Raw genomic sequence first — 20046 nt, 5'->3', positions numbered from 1 at the left:
GCCAACGTACAAAGTGTTGACAACCAGTTGTGATGATTGGAAAAATATTGTCGTGGACTTCTATAAAAGGGACGTGGAGAGCTTCGCAAACAGCCTGCTTTGACAGCGCTGACTGGATGGAGAATAAACGGAGAAAATTGAAGATAGGAGGCAGTTTGGAGATAAAGAAGTAGCAATCGATGCAGTTAACAGCATTGATTGAATGGGCTCTGTGTACTCAGCACCTGCTTGTGCTGTGGCCACCACTGCCAGCTCTGACATGGAACCCAGAGATGAGGGCACCTCACTAAATCAAATAGTACCATAGTCTCTTTTCTGCATTGAAAATTCTGATTCTAGTACTAAAATAGGACCTCTCTGCAAATTATTTTAGGGTTTGTCAAGTCATTAAGAGACATTCAGGAGGAGTTCTCCATAATTCAGTATGACCCAGCCAGCCCTCATCATGCTAATCATTTTATCCAACTCCTGTATATTATTTAATTATGCATTTATTTTTCTTCTGTGGGTCCTGATTTTCTATTTGTTTTTCTTGTGAATTTGTTCTTTTCCTCAAATAGACTCTCAGCAGAAAAGTCAAGGACTGTCTGTTCTAATACTCTTGGGAGGTTGTGTGTAGCACAGTTATTAATGGCGTGGCTTTTAGAGGGAAATTGTTACTTTCAAATCCTGGCTCTACCATTTCCTAGCTGTGGGACCTAGGAGCTAGGATTAGGGTGAAATGAGTAGGGCCTTCACCTTGGGTGCAGAATTTAAGGGAGTGGCCCCCCAAAATCAGTAATCAAGGTATATATCTTAATAAAATATTTTAAAAAATCAAAATTTAGGGAAAATTCATGATGAAAGAAATGTCAAATTTTTAAATACAGGCAGGCTGTTGTTTATTTTGAGACCCTGCCGTGCTGCTCAAAGAACAGGATTTTCCAATCAGTCTGTGGTTCCTGGGTCTTCATGGCATCGTGCCCCCCACAGGTGCGGGCATGAAGGTCGACAAGGGCAGGAGAAAAGACTGAGCAATGTGGGCATTATGTAGTCATTTCTCAACATGTTAAACTGTAGAGTTTTTATTAACTTCCCACTGAGTTAAAATATGGGAGGATATTTTGATAAGTGCGTATAGGGGCACACATTTTTCCTTTTATCTCAAAATTCTATACAGCCTTGGATATGTTGCCAAGCCTGAGTTTTAGTTCTGTCATCCACAAAAGGGGATAATTATAGTTATTATATAATGATAGCACCTGCCCCACGGTGTGGTTGTGAGGTGCTAAATAACTTAGCACAGTACCTACGCTCAGTGCTTATTAAAAACTAATCTTTCAAAAGTTCGTTTTCGGACTCTCCATAATTCTTCAGGTTAACCCAGTAGAAAGTAAATACTCATGAATTCACTGCAGGCTGATCCAGTTGAGGCTGGAGGACAGAGATTTAGTATTAACTGAACATCTGTTGAGTGTTAGGACTTGCATAGGTGTGTCATATACATTAGCTAGTTCAGTCTACATTCCTCCTTCAAATGTAAGTGTCCACCAAGATGAAAATCCCACAAAGTTTTAGAAATATTACTATTTTAAAAATTATCAAAAGAAGAAAAGAAAAACAGGCAAGAACAAAGATTCCGTGTGAGATCCCCTCCCGGTCTGTTTCCTGTGGACCATTCTTCTCAAGGAGGAGTTGAGGTGTGTTCTCTGACCCCTGTCACCGAAGGTAGATCAATATATCATAAAAGGTTCCTTTCAATCAGCAAATTGTCCACACCTCTAAAATCTCCAATTTATATAAAGACTTCTGGCTTCCTGGAATTTCTTTTAAATTTTTCATTCTAGATAATCCACAGAAAATTTTGGTTTGTGATGGCTTGGTTTTATTAAGATGTGCTGTCTCAGAGGCTTTATTTGTCCGTTTTTTGGTGCTGTGACTTAAGTACCTTCTTTGTGTGACCTTTGAGCAAGTTACCTAAACCTTGGTTTATTCCAGGCTGTTATAAGGAGTAAACAAGCTAAGACTTGGAAGAACGTGACACAGTACCTAAAACACAGTAGGTGCTAAATAGATTTAAGCTCTGACTGATAAGAATATAAAAATTTAGTATTGGTCATAGCATAATATTAGTGTTGCCTCTCCATCTCCCAGCTCTAGACATTTCATTGTTTCCCTGCGTTTTGTCATCTCTCTTCCCATTTGCTCCATGAAGGCAGGTGCTCACAGGCAGATTCTTGCTTCTGCCCCTTTATAACTGGAGACTCTAGAGTCTCTCAGTATCTCCTGATGCTGTAGGGATACTTTGCAACCGAATCTACCTTTCCCAACGAAGGAACAAATCTTCTCCCCGCCCCCCACGACAGTCAAGCCCCCAGAAAATAAACGAACAAAAAAACCTATGCACAATTTTTAAAATATCTTTCTCCATCAATTAAACCACCCTAGCCAGTCACCCCCAGACACACGATAGAGGAAAAAGCAGTTTTCTCACCAATCTCCAACCTCAGCCTCGGACTGCCTTTCTTCCACAGCAAAGTGACAGATGGAAGTGTTCCAAATGGCAAGTCATTTACTAAAAGATCAAGCATTCTGAACTCCTAGATTCTCACAAAAACAGTCCCTGTGCAAAAAACAAGAGCTGTAAAGCGTAGTTTGTGCTGGAGGACCTGCAGGGGGAGCCCGCTTCCTTAATTAGTAGCCTCCAGAACAGCGGACGCTGAGTGAGATGCCTTCCTCTTTCTTCTGTCACCACCCAATACTCAGGGCTCCTTTTGGGGTCCCTGTCTCCAGAACATAAGTTCTCTCCCATTAATTTTCTGCACCCTTCCTCGTTAGGAAGGCAGCGGCACAGACGCTTAAGTCCTTCTGTGTGTGGGTATAAAAGTGTGTACTTTGCTTCAGGAGTAAGCCTGTGATTCTCTGCAGGCAGTACTCTCTGTGTATCTGTAGGTAAAGCTGATGCCAGTCTTCACCATATTCACCTAAAACATTGTGTCTTACATAAGAGTTTCTACTAACTATATTCTGGAAATACCTATATAAACTATATAAGAAGTCTGCCTTCCTGTTTCCACCTCCTGTTCCGCTCCCAGCTCATACTTGAGTTCTCCCCCTCACCCGGCTTCCTTTCTTCTACCCAGAATCTGTCTCATTTTTTAAACTAGAGATTCCAAGTCACAGACCTCTGTTTTCATTATTTCATGACGTCTTCCCCATCTGATGCATTCCTGTTCACCCTTCTCCTTTTCAGTTCCTTCCATTTCCCCCGACTCCTGCCCATAACGATTCATCTGTTGTTTGGAGTTAGACCAAGAGTTCTCAGACCTGGCTTCTCTGAGGACCTTTTAAAAAAAAGGGTCCTGGTATGAGACTTATCCCAGAGCAGCTCTGTTAGAATCACCAGAGAAGAAGCTTGTGCATCAGAATGCGTTCAGAGCAACTCCGTTCGAGATACTGAGTTATTTTTATTTTTTTAATTTTTTGGGGGGTACACCAAGTTCAATCATCTGTTTTTTTTGTTTGTTTGTTTTTTATTTTTTTTATTTTTTTGGGGGTACACCAAGTTCAATCATCTGTTTTTATACACATATCCCCGTATTCCCTCCCTTCCTTGACTCCCCCCCCATCGAGTCCCCCCCACCCTCCCCACCCCAGTCCTCTAAGGCATCCTCGACTTGGACTCTCTTTGTTATACAACAACTTCCCACTGACTATCTATTTTACAGTTGGTAGTATATATATGTCTGTGCTACTCTCTCACTTCGTCTCAGCTTCCCCTTCACCCCCCGCCCCCTCCCATACCTCGAGTTCTCCAGTCCATTCTCTGTATCTGCGTCCTTGTTCTTGTCACTGAGTTCATCAGTACCAGTTTTAGATTCCGTATATGTGAGTTAGCATACAATATTTGTCCTTCTCTTTCTGACTTACTTCACTATGTATGACAGAGTGTAGTTCTATCCACCTCATTACATATAGCTCCATCTCATCCCTTTTTATAGCTGAGTAATATTCCATTGTATATATATGCCACATCTTCTTTATCCATTCATTTGTTGATGGGCATTTAGGTTGCTTCCATGCCCTGGTTATTGTAAATAGTGCTGCAATAAACATTATGGTACAAGTTTCTTTTTGGAGTATGGTTTTCTTTGGGTATATGCCCAGTAGTGGGATTACTGGATCATATGGAAGTTCTATTTGTAGTTTTTTAAGGAACCTCCAAATTGTTTTCCATAGTGGCTGTACCAACTTACAGTCCCACCAACAGTGCAGGAGAGTTCCCTTTTCTCCACACCCTCTCCAACACTTGTTGTTTCCAGATTTTGTGATGATGGCCATTCTGATCGGTGTGAGATGATACCACATTGTGGCTTTGACTTGCATTTCTCTGATGAATAGTGATGTTGAGCATCTTTTCATGTGTGTGTTGGCCATCTGTATGTCTTCTTTGGAGAAATGTCTATTTAGGTCTTCTGCCCATTTGTGGATTGGGTTATTTGCTTTTTTGGTATTCAGCTGCATGAGCTGCTTGTATATTTTGGAGGTTAATCCTTTGTCCGTTGTTTCATAGGCAAAGATGTCACAAAAAAAAAAAAAACTACAGACCAATATCACTGATGCATATAGATGCAAAAATCCTCAACAAAATACTAGCTAACAGACTCCAACAGCACATTAAAAAAATCATACACCATGATCAAGTGGGGTTTATCCCTGGGATGCAAGGATGCTTCAATATACGCAAATCAATCAACGTGATACATCATATCAACAACTTGAAGGATAAAAACCATATGATCATCTCAATAGACGCAGAAAAAGCTTTTGACAATGTTCAACATCCATTTATGATAAAAGCTCTCCAGAAAATGGGCATAGAAGGAAATTACCTCAACATAATAAAAGCCATATATGAGAAACCAAAAGCTAACATCGTTCTCAATGGGGAAAAACTGAAAGAATTCCCTCTAAGAACAGGAACAAGACAAGGGTGTCCACTCTCACCACTATTATTCAACATAGTTTTGGAAGTTTTAGCCACAACAATCAGAGAAGAAAAAGAAATAAGAGGAATCCAAATTGGAAAAGAAGAAGTAAAATTGTCACTCTTTGCAGATGACATGATATTATATATAGAAAAGCCTAAAGACTCTACCAGAAAACTGCTAGCACTAATTGATGAGTTTAGTAAAGTAGCAGGATACCAAATTAATGCACAGAAATCTCTTGCATTCCTATACACTAACAACGGAAGAGCAGAAAGAGAAATTAAGGAAATTCTCCCATTCACCATTGCAACAAAAAGAATAAAATACCTAGGAATAAACCTGCGTAAGGAGGCAAAAGACCTGTATGCAGAAAACTTTAAGACACTGATGAAAGAAATCAAAGATGACACAAACAGATGGAGGGACATACCATGTTCCTGGATTGGAAGAATCAACATCGTGAAAATGACTGTACTACCCAAAGCAATTTACAGATTCAACGCAATCCCCATCAAATTACCAATGGCATTTTTCACAGAACTAGAGCAAGAAATCTTACAATTTGTATGGAAACGCAAAAGACCCCGAATAGCCAAAGCAATCTTGAGAAGGAAAAATGGAGTTGGTGGAATCAGGCTTCCTGACTTCAAACTATACTACAAGGCCATAGTGATCAAGACAGTATGGTACTGGCACAAAAATAGAAAGGAAGATCAATGGAATAGAATAGAGAACTCAGAAGTAAGCCCAAACACATATGGGCACCTTATCTTTGACAAAGGAGGCACGAGTATACAATGGAAAAAAGACAGCCTCTTCAATAAGTGGTGCTGGGAAAATTGGACAGCAACATGTAAAAGAATGAAATTAGAACACTTCCTAACACCATACACAAAAATAAATTCCAAATGGATTAAAGACCTACATATAAGGCCAGACACTATAAAACTCCTAGGGGAAAACATAGGCAGAACACTCTATGACATCCATCAAAGCAAGATCCTTTTTGACCCACCACCTAGAATCATGGAAATAAAATCAAGAATAAACAAATGGGACCTCATGAAACTTCAAAGCTTTTGCACAGCGAAGGAAACCATAAACAAAACTAAAAGGCAACCCTCAGAATGGGAAGATACTGAGTTATAAAGGAGTCTAAGGACATCACCTTTCGTCTACGCTATGCCCCTCAAGAGCTGCCTCCCCACTAGGCCCTGCGTCCGCGCATTGACTCATACTGATCAGCACTGGGACCCCCCCCCCCCCCCCGGAACCTTGTCTGTGAAATTCAGGGCAAGGCAAGAGTAATGAGGGCGTTTTTCTCCCAGACACCAGAAAAGGCCACAGACTGGAGGAACCAAGTACTCCAGTTAACCTCTGATCTCCAACTTCAGATTAACATTTACAGCTTCCTCTTTGTGTGTCCTCTTTGAAGGTCACAAACACAGAAATAAGAGCACAGGGGTGTGGGCCACAAGTGGGCTGAGGGAAGGAGATACCAAGGACACACAGTTTAAGGAGGCGTGGGCTCTCAGGTGCCTACCCTGCACGTACAAGGTCCTGAGAGTGAGTGCCTCCTTAAATTTTGCATCCTAGCCGTCTCTCTTTACCTCGTCCTAGTCCTGGCACCGAGGGGAGCTAAAAAAATGAAACCTTTTCTAAAGGAACGCTGGGAAGAGAGGACAGCTGTAATCATTCAGTTCAGTGAAGATTTAATAAGTAAAACTGGTACAGCCTCCTGAGCACATCTTAGCAGTGAGATTTCAGAACCTGCAATGAGAATAATGCTCTGACATTAGCCCCCTGGGCTGTACCCCCCAGATCCCACCCCCAGAATGCGGCTTATGGAAGGCTATGAAGGGGAAGTTTTAGTCAGAAGAGCAGCAAGTTTCTATTTGTGTGGGGAGAGAATGACAGGAATTTTTGATTGAAAGTCATGTATAACAATACTTTCTCGAGTAACAGAATGTTGCTTCATTTCAGTTGTTCATTCACCATCTCTCTTGTTACAAGATGCAAGTGAATTCCTGCCTCTGGAACACCTAGTCCAGAGCTGGCGGAACTGAGCGCTCAAAGCTGGTAACCATTTTGTCTCATCAGGAGGATAACGGAACTCAGGAGACACTTATCACCCGAGATCACCCCGTCAGCAATTCCACGTTATTTAAAGACAGAGTCAAGATAGGTACAGACTACAGACTCTACCTCTCTCCAGTCCACATCCACGATGATGGCCGGGAGTTCTCTTGCCAGGTTGTAGTCGGGCCTGGCAAAATCTTGAGGAGCTCCACCACGGTCAGGGTTTTTGGTAAGAGTTTTTGTGCTCTGGACTCCCTGCCATCCCCCTGTCACCGTCTCCTGCTTTCTCTCCCCTAAAGAGGAAGCCCCCTGTCAGCGGGAGAGCAGCCGCACAAGGGTTGGTATTCTGGAGTTCTGTTCACCTGGATGCTTGTCATTCCTGTTGGGGGTGGGGACCAGGGTAGGAAGCTAAAGACTGATGGGTGATTCAGTTGCCATAGATGCATCAGTTTCCTGGTGACCACTACCTTACGTGCAGTGTTAATGTTTCCCGAGAACACTGGAAGTCTCTTTAATTATAACTGGCAAAGTCTAATTGCTTTAGATGTCTGTCTTCGTTGCTTTCTGGAGCAAAGTGGAATAAGGCCTGTGTGAGAAAAGGAAGATGATAAACATGGCTCCAAAGAAACTCTGCAGGAGCCCCGCACCCCTACCAAGGCCAGCTGGGGTGAGAGACTGTCCAGCTCCTCCAGCTAAAGAACCCGCTGGGATGGCCCTCTGACCCTGCATTTGCAGGAGAGTGGAGCTTAGCTGAAATATCTACTGTGGTCTTGGTCAAATTGCAGAGACTCGGCAGGTGTAAATTTAAGGGAAATGTGAAAATTCCATTTTGCTCAGTGAGGCAAGAAAATATTAACAAACAGAAACCCTTGGCTTTGGATGTTTTTCATTTTTGTGACCAAGAACTGTATTTTCTAAAACATCATTTTTAAATGAAGGCAAAGACAAGAACAGTGATGTGGATGAGCAATTGCTTTTTTAAAAGTTTTTATTGGCGTATAGTTGCTTTACAATGCTGTGTTAGTTTCTACAGTACTGCAAAGTGAATGAGCTATGCACATACATATATCCCCTCTTTTTTAGATTTCCTTCCCATTTAGGTCACCACAGAGTGTGAGTAGAGTTCCCTGTGCTATATATAGTAGGTTCTCAGTAGTTATCTATTTTATACATAGTATCAATAATTGTTTTTGAGAATGAGGTAAACAGAGAGAAAATAATTCACAAAACCTAAGAGCATGGGCTGGTAGATTTTTTTCTCAGTTGTCTGAATGATAGGACAAGTGAGAAATCTTTGTTTTTATTTAGAATCTTATTGATTATTATTAGAGGTCATAGAATTCAGTATTTTGAAAGAAATGCAAACCCTTCAGTTCATAAAGATGGGAAGAGCTACAGCCAAAATGTATTTAGCTTGAAGTCTCTTGCTTATAGCTTCTCCTATCTCTCTCTCTCTGGCTCTCACTCTTCCTCCTGCCCTTCCCGCCTTTCTCCTTCTTTCCCTCCCTCTTTCTCTACCTCTCCTCAGGGATAGGCTGGGAAATCTTCAATAGCACCCTGGTGATCAGATTCCTTGTGGAGCCTAGACAATGTCCTGTGATGAATTGGAAAGGCTCTTCATCTCTTTAATTGATATCACCATTCACTCACTTATGGGGTGTGACTGTCTTAGCACAAACACTTCAGTTCAACCTGACGTTCTCAATGTCTCTTTGATGCTGGGCACTGTTAAGTGCTAGAGATGGAGAGAAGAATAAAGCATTCTGGCTTCGAGGCACTTACAATTTAGCAGGACAGCCAAATCACTGAAACGGTCCCTGATCTTTTCTAGTACCAAGCAACTAAACAAGAACCAGGTGTTTTTCGTGCCTCTTCAGGGACCTTTAGCTTGTGGTTTATGTCTAGGCCTTTGGACACATAGACTACTCCTCTTTTCTCTCTGCCCACTGCCTGCCCCTCCCCTTCCCCACATTCCTCCTTTCACCTGACTCACCCATAGTCATCTTTCAAATATCAGGTTCCACCTCTTCCAGAAGCCTTCTCTGATTCTCCAAGATTGGGTCAGAAGCTTCTCTTAAAAGCTTTCTTCAAATCCCACGTGTCCTCAATAGCAGTGCTTATATCAGTTCTATCAATTCTAATTTCTAGTTTATATATCTGTCTTTTCCATGAAAATGTGAATTTCTCAAGGATGATGAATGTGATTTGTTCACCTTTGTTTCCTAGGCACCTAGTATACTGCTGGCACACAGTGGGAGTTTAATAAATATCTGATGAGTTATGAATTTTTTATACACATGCACGCACACACACATGCACGCACAGTAGTGACCAGGGAGGGTATCATTCAGGGCCACTAACTAACTGTGTTTTCTTTGCCTTTAAGCTAAGCCAGAAACCCCCATGATTGTGGAAGATAATTCCATGGATGTCTTTGGAGAGGTGAGTCATGCTAAAGTCTTTGAAAACCTACAGCATAATATGCCAAGGTGTGTTATTTTGCATCATTGCTTAGAATGTTTCTCAAAGGACCTTATTCCAATTAATTTCTGGTGGGAATTAAGGAAAGTGAAGTTGATTCTAGAATGCAAATAGGAATCCTTATTTTCTGACCTAGGGCTTTCAGAACACGTGATCTTGCAATCCTTAGTCCTTAAATTTCCTGGAAAAACTGTCTCAACTGTTTAAGTTTCTGTTTAATAAAAATTGAAGTAGATAGTGAAGGAAAAGTAGGACAGAAAGCAGCGTGAATCCTGGTGTAAGAATGAGGTTTTTGCTTATTCTTCGACATTTAATTTGTTCCTGTTCATTTCCTATACCAGCTTTCCTGGTGTTTTTATTTTTAAGTGTCAAGAGGAAAGGTACACTTCTGACCTCATTCAGAACCCTGGCTATTTCTTAGGCAGTACGACGAAGGGCAGAGAAAAAGGAAATTGGAATAGGGCCCTCTGACTTTAATTTCATGTAGGTAGTTCCCAGCCTCTATCTAGTCTTTGGGATCTGGGCTTACTTCCTAGCTCTTCCTCTTGATGGCTGTGACCTTGAGCTAATTACTTCACACCTTTGTAGTCTGTTTTCCCGTCTATATAAAGGGGGTAAAGAGAGTATCAGCACATTGTTGTTTTCAGGAATTAAATGAAATAATGCGTGAAAAGTCCTTAGTATATTGCTTGGTGTATATTATGTGCTCAGTAAGCATTTTTGTTCTTATTACTATAATGTGTGCTGATCAGCTGTCTTGTAGCATTATGAATTCATTGAAACTTTTCAAAACCCCAAGTAAAATAAATATTCTCCTTAGTTCTCAAATATTTTCTGTTACATGGGATGAGAGAAAATTATATTCTAGTGTCTTCTAGCCCCAAGAATTTTAAATAAGTATGATTTCTTGTCATGGTTTCAGTGAGTATCAGTCACGTAATTTGACAGCTGCATACAGATCGTAGCTCAGGCTCTGTGGTATGGTTTTGGATGAGTGTATTATCCATGTGTTTTGAGTTTATGAACTCGTCTCTTAGATTAATTGTTATTATAGTTCCAAGTACATAAGAAAGATTTCCATTTTTTTGCTCTGCCACAATTAATTTTCAAGTTTATTAGTGGACTGCATTTCAATAGTTTAAATAAAATAATCTAATGGTACAATATTTGGTAGGTGTTTTTGCTTCTTACGAGGATTTTTTTATAGGTTCTTGGGCCATTGTTTACAGGTAATATGGACTCAATCCAGATATAGAACCACAAGATTGGATCCAAGAATCCCAGTTTAAAAAGAAAAGGACTTTGTCTTATGTGTCATCAGATTTTCTCTTCTGTACCCATGCTTCCCTGGGCACTGACTAGAAAAACCAGAGAACTTTCCTTCCTGGGGAATTAGTGCATAATCTCTCACCGAGTCCACGTAACCAGCTACAGGACACAGCTTGTCTGTGGATCCTTTAAGACCTTGCCAAACGTTAGTAACTCCTCACTCTGATATTCTTATAATCCCCATTGTATCCTTAATAACTTATTAACTCTTCAAAGCCCTTTCACAGGCTTTTATCATGTGATACTCCCAATAAGGCTCTGAAATAGGTAGAACACCTGCTACATCACAGATGAGAAATTGGGGCCTAGAGAGTCTACACCCCTGGCTGAGCCACTGCCAACAAAGGACAGAAGTGGGATGAGAATTTAGCAGCCCGTACCCAGGCAGGATGGCACAGCAGAAGGACATCATGCTTCAGGGGCAGACAGAACTGAGGTCACCTCCTAATTCAGCCACTTACTAGCAACGCAGCCGCATCAAGGAGTTAAGCTCTATGAGTCCCAACGAACTCATCTCCAAAACTGGGATCATCATAAACATTCCACAGGGTTCTTGGGTGCGTTAGATTTATGTGCAGTAATAGAGTGTGTAGCGCAGAGTGGGTGGCTCAGAAATGTTTCTGCCCTCCCCACTGCTTATCACTCCCTCACTCACTCTCTTTCACTTATTCCTTCCTCTGCGTGAATATTTGTAAATCTACCGTGTGATTGATCCTCAGAGGCACTGGGGGATAATGAAAACACGCAACATGTGGAATCAGATAGACCTGGATCTGAATTCTCCTCCATCGCTGTTAACTCTGGGCCTTGGACCTCAGCTTCTTAGCTTCCTCATCAGTGAACAAGAGCAATGATCCCAGCCTCACAATGGTGACATAAGGACCTGTATGCAAAGTATCAACTCTATGGCAACTGCTAGTGCTCAGCAGTGGTGATTTCCTACCCTCCTCCCTTCATCTCTTAAAAAATAACTCCATCAATATGCATGTATCGATGCCTACTGGGTGCTACATGTGCACTGCACCTGCAGCCCTGAGTGTTAGAACAAGAGGGATTTGGTCAGCTGTGAACTGTGTCTTCCAGCATTACGAGTTAAAGCTACAAAGCTTATGGTTAATTTAGCTTTCTTTTAGAATAGAATAGCCCCCAAATTGTTCTAACAGTGATGCCTTTCAGGCTTAGACAGGCTAGGGATGTCTACGGAGAGTGTCACCCCTACGGATGTCGTGTTCTCACGTGTTTCCATGGACTCGGCTTCTCCAGGGCTCCAGCGTGGCACACAGCCTCGCTCCCGCAGCTCCATGAAAAGAAAAAGAGTCTTTAACCTAAACTTCAGGGCCCCCCCATGGAGCAGATTTTTGTTCTAGAGCAAAAGTTGCTGGGCCGAAGAGCCCCTCCGTCACAGCCCTGGCCCTCGATACTCCACTCTGATGACGCGGCAAAAGAAAGCACAGGAGAGATACACGAAAACTCTAGTTTACTCAACAGGGCAGTCTTTCCATGAGCCACGTGTGTCTCTTTTTTCTGCCTGTGGTTTTACTCAACCATCTCCATGGGTCCCGCCCTTATCACTCTCTATTATGTTTTACAAAATTCAGGAAAAACAACTAAAAAAAACCCCAAAACAAACAAACAAAAAGAAAACTACCTCACATGAAACACAGGAAACAAAAGCAGGCGAGATTAAAATGCCTAAAAAGGAAGAGAAGTTAAAATAATAAGACTCATGGGAAAAAAGGCACCATAATCTAAAAGCAAATCATTAGAGTTTAGCAGGATAGCTCCAGAAGCTATTTATAGAATTGGATTGTTTCTGTTTAATTTTGATTTCGCAAAGCCCAAGTTTTTGTGGATTCCTTGATCTTCTTAAGCTCCATTGTGTGTGTGTGTGTGTGTGTGTGTGTGCATTGTGTGTGCATTTAAGATTAGATATTGCAGCCTTTTTTTCCCTCCTAGCATCTTTTGTGGCACAATAAGGCCCTGAGTCCAAATCTCCAGCCATGTGACTCCCAGCCGCCATCATCATTTGCAGCGGTGAGCCCCTGAGCTTTCACCACAGATGGAGAGGGTCCTAAAAAGGGCATCACACCCCTGTGGGGAAAGTGAAAGCTTTCATATCAGACAGGTTTCTAGCAAAAAGGGGATTACAGGACTGCAATGCAGCCTGGGTGTTTCACAAACCTGCTGTTTGGACTTGTGTCTTTTCCACAAACAGCACACAGGGAAGACAGATCTGACTGTTAGAGCTGCTGACACGTCTAAGAACAGCAGTAAACAGGAGCCACATAGGTGAGGACCGAGTGAGGCAGGACGCCATCGTTACACCAGGATCTTGTCTGCTTTAGGGAGATGGCTGTCTGTAAGAGGAGAGGCTGGCTTTGTCTCCTCTTGTCTTCCCCAGCTCTCGCCATGCCCTCGTCTCCACTCCCGACCCAGTTTTAAAAATAAATAAATAATAGGTTCTACAGGAATCATCTGAAACAAGTCAGCTGCAGCGCAAAGGCCAGAGTAGTTTCCAGTTTGATTTTATTCTACTCCTGAGTTAACATTTTAAGGACATCCTCAGCAGCCCAAGGAATTTTCCTCTCCATATGGACTGCTGGATCCCTTTTTTCAAAGCATCTCTGAATATTTAAAGATGGACAGCTTTAAAAAAAATTGGAGAGCAATGCTTTGGCATGCAGTTAGTATCTTAAAGAGGAATGGAATCCGAAACCTACTGCTCCAATGAATGAATGGTCTGCGTGGTCTGTGGGGACAAAACAAAAGCTACTTAACTCATTAAAATTGACCTCAGAAGTTAAGAAAACGTTCTCTGTCCTTCACTCTCCCAGACAGTCAAGGTCTCTTACCTTTCCATGGTGAATTTTCTCAAAGGAGCTGTCTCTCTTATCTTCACATTTCTTCTCTGTCCCTTTATCATTTTCAGTTTTCTGCCTCTGTTCTTTGTTTCTCCTAATATACCCCAACCTCTCCACCTTTTTCTTTTTCTTTCTGAAGTTCTTTCATCTCTTCCTCACAAACTCCTTGTTTAACAAAGCTTAATGTGAAATCAAATTATGTTTTAATATGTATCCTCTATTCTTAATGTTTAATTCAAGTGAGTTGAAAGGTCTTTAATTTTCTCTGTGCTAATTATGCATTAATTACTTATGTGTTAGATTGTTGGAAAGACTTACAAGATTCAGACCGGTTACACTGATGAAACAGCTTTAATATAAGCACTGCAATAATGGGAGAAAGATATGCATCAGAAGGGTCTGGAGATCTTAGGCTCAGGTTTCCTTGTCCTTTCACTGCTGGGTCCCACTTTGTACCTAGGTCTCAAATTAATGCCAGCATGCGTGCAAACACCTCTCTCCCAGGAAGCCTAAGCTGTGCAATTGATGGGGTCTCAAGAGTGAGCTGGTCATGTAGGCATATTCCAGCCATCCCACCAGCGGCAACCATCAGCTCCACCAAAACCAAGTGCTAGGCGTAAATCCCATTATTTTCACTCATCAGTGTTGACAGGCTGGTACATTTTGCCCCCAAGAAACCCACAGACCCACGGTGGCAAACCGACATATCTCTTTAGTTAGTATATTTTAAAGTTTTGGTGAATACAGTCCTGAGGAATTTTATAGATAAGCATTTGACCAGTTCAGACCTGCTGAGATTAACCCGCTCTGTGCTCTCTTTCTCTTAAAAACAACATCCCATTAAGCCACTTTGCTATATATTTAAGCTGGAACTAAAGTGGCTTCTTGCTATGGGTGTAAAGTCAGTGTTTTCAGAATAGACTCCCCCAAGCCCTGTTTAAACAAAATGGAAGGGATGAGCTGCTGCCGGCTGCTCTTTCTCCCTCTGGCAGGCCTCCTTCTCAGCCCTCACCTTCCGCCTCATCTCCAGGATGGCCCTTTCCACCTCCTCCAGGGCTCGCTCTCTCCTTTCCACAGCCCTCTCCCGCCATTCCACTGCCCTCTCCCTCCTGAGGACCTCCTTTTCTCTTTGGCTGGCCCATAAAGCCAGGGCCCCTACCTGCTCCAGGAGCCTGGCCCAGTCGCCCTCAATGCCCATCGGGAGCTGCGGCCCTTGGAGCCTGGGGTCCTGGCGCTGCCCGGCCTGACCGTGGCCGCTCTTCTCCAGCTCCTCCTTGTGCATGCTTTTCAGATGCTTCCACAGGGCCGTGGTGCCCACGTTAACCCCAGGGCCCCGGCTCACCTGCCTGCCACACAGGCGGCAGGTGGCGTACTGGTTGGGGTGGTGCCCAGCACGGGCAGGGGCCAGGTGGAAATACTCCCAGGCCTCGGAGAACCGGGTCCCCTTGTTGTGGGGCATCGGGGGGGGCATGGCACCGGCAAAAGGGCCAACCGGTTCTCCCGTCTCACCGATCTCCTCCTCCTTCACATCTAAGTGCCCTTTTGCCTGCATCCCGGTTCCCTCCTCTTCCTCCTCTTCCCGCCTCATCCTGTCTCTTCTTTACAGCTTTCCTTGAGCCAAAAGTCTCTAAGGCTAAAAGCGTACTTGGGAAGCGACTGTGGTGACTCTTGGGGATTTGCTATAATAGTCAAAGGCTGGCCACACCTGGGTGGTGTGATGTTTCCTCCTTTCTGCTTCACTGGAGAGTCAGGGTGAGTCAGTGCCAAGCAAAATGGCCTCTGAGGCTTTCCTGTACATCCCCTCCATGACCTAAACACGTACTGATCCCTCCTTGGCTGGACTAGAAGACAAAACAAATCAGTGCAACAAATACAAAGCTGTTCGGTGAGCTCAGTGTTATCTGCATCAACCAGCACCACAGGCGTTTTTGAATATTGGAAAAATTTAGGTTTTCTCTTGATTCTCCTCCTGGCTGCTTCCGCTGTTTCTGTGCTCCTGGAGATCTATTCAATGCGTTCTGGAAACTGGAAGAGCACCCTCAGGGTTCAGGCTGTTCAGGAGCCCCAGGGCTGGGTCTTCACTGGGGCTTCCTCAGCATGGATAGAAGCATAGACGGATACTGATGCCGGAGAGACTTGTGCTTCCTCAGAATGGTTGCAACAGGTAGTCCGGAGACTACAAAGCCTGCCAGGGACTGGGAAACAAAGTTCCCAGGGTGAAGTCAGCTTGTCCCTAGGGAGGTCCCTCTGAGACTGGGATTCTAAGAACTCCAAACGGCAGGCTCAGTTGTTTTCAGCAGGAGGAGCTGGCATGCCCAGAGGAGAGAGAGGTGGAGCGCATCTCTACAGACTTGGCTGTGCCAGGGCGTCCTCAGCAAGCAGCTCACCACACTCCACCTTCCCAGGCACCTGCAAAGCCAACAGCTGATGAGACCTTCCTGACAGCAACTGACTCCAGATGTTTGGCTCATGTACCCCATTTTAAGGATCAATAAACAAATGGAAAATTATGGTACATTTTAAAACCGGCCTGACCTCTCTCTCCTTTCTTGGATCATTTCTCAAGTGATTGGAGCCTTATCCATCAAGCTTTGCAGCCCTGTACAGTTAGGAACACCTCCCAGCCACAAGTGTACTTACAGGCAAGCAAGGCTCCGGACTGGTCTCTGATGGCCCTGGTGCAGAGTGAGCGCTCCTGCCACCTTAGAAGGCTATTAGCTGACTCCTGCCCCTGGGAGGAGGGCACCTCCAGATCCTGTTCCCTCCCACTTCCAGAGAAGCCTGGTTTCTAAGTGGGTGTATCCCTGCCTGTAGGGTTTTTCTGCAACAAATGCAAACCTTTTCTCCACCCCGCTCCACCACCGAAAAAAGTTGTCCCTGGCAAATATCATGTAGTGAAACAGTAAATCAAGCACCTACAAGTCTTAGTTCTGTTTCCAGAGGACTAGATCATCTGGCCTCTCAAGCAAAGAAGGAGATTGAAGAACGGGAAAGTGGAAAATATGAGCAGAGAAACCACATGCCTCAAGGACATCTGTGGTTTCAAATATTTTGTCCCATTGTCAGACCATGAGTCCATTTTTGGTTGGAAACTATTGGTGTTGTGAATACAGTCAGTAGAAAAGCCAGAGAACTTGAAGAAAGGGGAAGATTAAGTGGAAGGAATCCCCCGCCAATTTAGAGAAATACAGCAAATTTGTGGTTGCTTTTTATCATGTTATGTAACTAGAACTGGAAAAGCTGAAAGCTGTTGGCTTCTACCCTCAATTGGAGTGAAATAAAGGGATAATTACAACTTAAGAAAAAATATATATATTTACAGGTAGATGATAGATAGATGATAGAGAGATGATAGATGATAGGTAGATGATAGATAGATAGATAGATAGATAGATAGATAGATAGATAGATAGATGATGGAGAGATGATAGATGATAGATGATAGATGGATAAGATAGATGTTAGATAGATAGATGATAGATATAGATAGATGATAGATGATAGATGATAGATACATAGATTAGATAGATAGATAGATAGATAGATAGATAGATAGATGATAGATAGATAGATTTAGGAAAGAAAACCTACCAAGAGGAGACAGGCACGTTTTAAAGAAGATGTCTATGGAAGAAAAAATCTTGAGTTACAGGAGAAAATAGAGAAACGGTAGAGTAGGAAACACGTAGAGACTGACAGTTAAATTCCAAGTGAAAACTAAATGTATGGAGCATGCAGAGACTCCAAATAGAAATGAAGAACTGGTGAACAAATAGGGAGACTTTTTTTTTCTTTCTTTGTTTTAGGATTTCTCTTTCTAGACTAAAAAACTAAGTATTTTCAAACTGATTCTGTGAAAAGTCCTTTGGAAGAGGTTCTGTCCAAACTTGAAACTGAATATGGGATAATTTACAAATGGTGACCGTTTCAGTATTTCATCTGTGGAAATAAGAGAATGATCAGTCTTACAGCCAGATTTGGATTCACTTTTCCTTCCTCATCAGTCTCCTCTTGCTCCAACCTCTGCTTCCAGAACAACATCCCCAACTCACACCCAAGCCCATGAACCATTCCGTCTGCCCATCTTTGTGAATTCCCCACTATTTTCCACCTGTAGGATCCAGGTCCAGCTCTTCCCTGTCCACAAAATGTAACTGTGCCCTGTAAGTTATTCCCAGCTTTCATCCTTCTCTGCACTCCCACAGAGCTCTCCAAATGCTTTTTGGCACTTACTACAGAATTCATCATGCTATTGCTCACTTATTCCATATGTACTTAGAATAATGTGCTGGAGAAGCCAATAATTTGCTTATTTCGTGAATGCAACAGACACACTGAGTGAGTAAATGATTTCGACTTCTCAGCAGAGAAAGATGTGCGTGTGTGTGTGCGGGTGTGCGCACGTGTGCACTTGTGTGCATGTGCACATAGACTCTTGTTCGTGTTTACTTCACGGGGTTTTTTTTTTCAAATTTAACGTGTTTTTTTTTCTTATTGTTTGGAAGTTCCCAAAGAAAGACAGCTCTGCTTGCTCAGCAAAACTATATGTGCTTGACATTTCATAACGTTTGACTTCAATTTGAACTAGTTTAGTCTGAAGCTTTTCTTTGTTTTTTAATTTTTATTGGAATATAATTGCTTTACACTCTTATACCAGCTTTTGAGGTACACCAAAGTCAATCAGCTGTATTTACACACATATCCCCATATTCCCTCCCTCCCTCGACTCCCCCCCACCCTCCCCATCCCGGACCTCTAAGGCATCATCCATCATCGAGTTGATCTCCCTTTGTTATACAGCAGCTTCCCACTGGCTATCTATTTTACAGTTAGTAGTATATATGTGTCTATGCTACTTTCTCACTTCGTCCCAGCTTCCCCTTCACCCCCCGCCCCCCCAACCTCGTGTCCTCCAGTCCATTCTCTGCATCTGCATCCTTACTCTTGTCTTGTCACTGAGTTCATCAGTACCATTTTTAGATTCCGTATATGTGAGTTAGCATACAATATTTGTTTTTCTCTTTCTGGCTTACTTCACTCTGTATGACAGACTCTAGGTCTATCCACCTCATTACATATGGCTCCATCTCATTCCTTTTTATAGCTGAGTAATATTCCATTGTATATATATGCCACATCTTCTTTATCCATTCATTTGTCGATGGGCATTTAGGTTGCTTCCATGTCCTGGCTATTGTAAATAGTGCTGCAGTAAACATTATGGTACATGTTTCTTTTGGGATTATGGTTTTCTTTGGGTATATGCCCAGTAGTGGGATTACTGGATCATATGGTAGTTCTATTTGTAGTTTTTTAAGGAACCTCTAAACTGTTTTCCATAGTGACTGTACCATCTTACATTCCCACCAACAGGGCAGGAGAGTTCCCTTTTCTCCACACCCTCTCCAACATTTGTTGTTTCCAGATTTTGTGATGATGGCCATTCTGATTGGTGTGAGGTGAAACCTCATTGTGGCTTTGATTTGCTTTTCTCTGATGATTAGTGAAGTTGAGCATCTTTTCATATGTTTGTTGGCCATCTGTATGTCTTCTTTGGAGAAATGTCTATTTAGGTCTTCTGCCCATTTGTGGATTGGGTTATTTGCTTTTTTGGTATGAAGCTGCATGAGCTGCTTATATATTTTGGAGATTAATTCTTTGTCCGTTGTTTCACTGGCAACTATTTTTCCCATTCTGAGGGTTGCCTTCTTGTCTTGTTTATGGTTTCTTTCACTGTGCAAAAGCTTTTAAGTTTCATTAAGTCCCATTTTAGCCACAGCAATCAGAGAAGAAAATGAAATAAAAGGAATCCAAATTGGAAAAGAAGAAGTAAAATTGTCACCCTTTGCAGATGACATGATATTATACATAGAAAACTCGAAAGACTCTACCAGAAAACTGCTAGCACTAATCGATGAATTTAGTAAAGTAGCAGGATACAAAATTAATGCACAGAAATCTCTTGCATTCCTATACACTGACAACGGAAGAGCAGAAAGAGAAATTAAGGAAACTCCCCCATTTACCATTGCAACAAAGAGCATAAAATACCTGGGAATAAACCTGCCTAAGGAGGCAAAAGACCTGTATGCAGAAAACTTTAAGACATTGATGAAAGAAATCAAAGACAACACAAACAGTTGGAGGGACATGCTATGTTCTTGGATTGGAAGAATCAACATCGTGAAAATGACTGTACTACCCAAAGCAATTTACAGATTCAACACAATCCCTATCATATTACCCATGGCATTTTTCACAGAACTAGAGCAAGAAATCTTACAATTTGTATGGAAACGCAAAAGACCCCAAATAGCCAAAGCAAT

At 42.4% G+C, this 20046-nt stretch overlaps 2 protein-coding genes across 3 annotated transcripts in view; one reads left to right on the top strand and one right to left on the bottom strand.

The window, feature by feature from the left end:
• Positions 1-20046, top strand: part of CD96 (CD96 molecule) — an 88576-nt gene that overhangs the window by 19587 nt on the left and 48943 nt on the right. For both annotated transcript variants that reach the window (XM_057697688.1, XM_057697687.1), the window contains exons 4-5: positions 7071-7278; positions 9436-9491. In XM_057697688.1, the coding sequence (XP_057553671.1) occupies positions 7071-7278; positions 9436-9491 (264 nt within the window). The remainder of the gene's footprint in view (positions 1-7070; positions 7279-9435; positions 9492-20046) is intronic.
• ZBED2 (zinc finger BED-type containing 2) lies at positions 14090-16441 on the bottom strand. The gene is made up of 2 exons (XM_057697685.1): positions 16361-16441; positions 14090-16129 (listed from the first exon to the last, which is right to left on the bottom strand). Exon 2 carries the CDS (start codon positions 15306-15308, stop codon positions 14658-14660), a length of 651 nt encoding a protein of 216 aa, XP_057553668.1. The 5' UTR covers positions 15309-16129; positions 16361-16441; the 3' UTR covers positions 14090-14657.

Source organism: Hippopotamus amphibius, chromosome 10 (assembly GCF_030028045.1).
Source record: "Hippopotamus amphibius kiboko isolate mHipAmp2 chromosome 10, mHipAmp2.hap2, whole genome shotgun sequence".
Lineage (NCBI taxonomy): Eukaryota > Metazoa > Chordata > Mammalia > Artiodactyla > Hippopotamidae > Hippopotamus > Hippopotamus amphibius.
Note: the sequence above shows the minus strand (reverse complement) of the source record. Positions and strands in the feature narration are given on the sequence as shown.

Excerpts from the sequence above, each read along its gene's own strand:
- ZBED2 (XM_057697685.1), bottom strand. The coding sequence starts at position 15,308 with ATGAGGCGGGAAGAGGAGGAAGAGGAGGGAACCGGGATGCAGGCAAAA.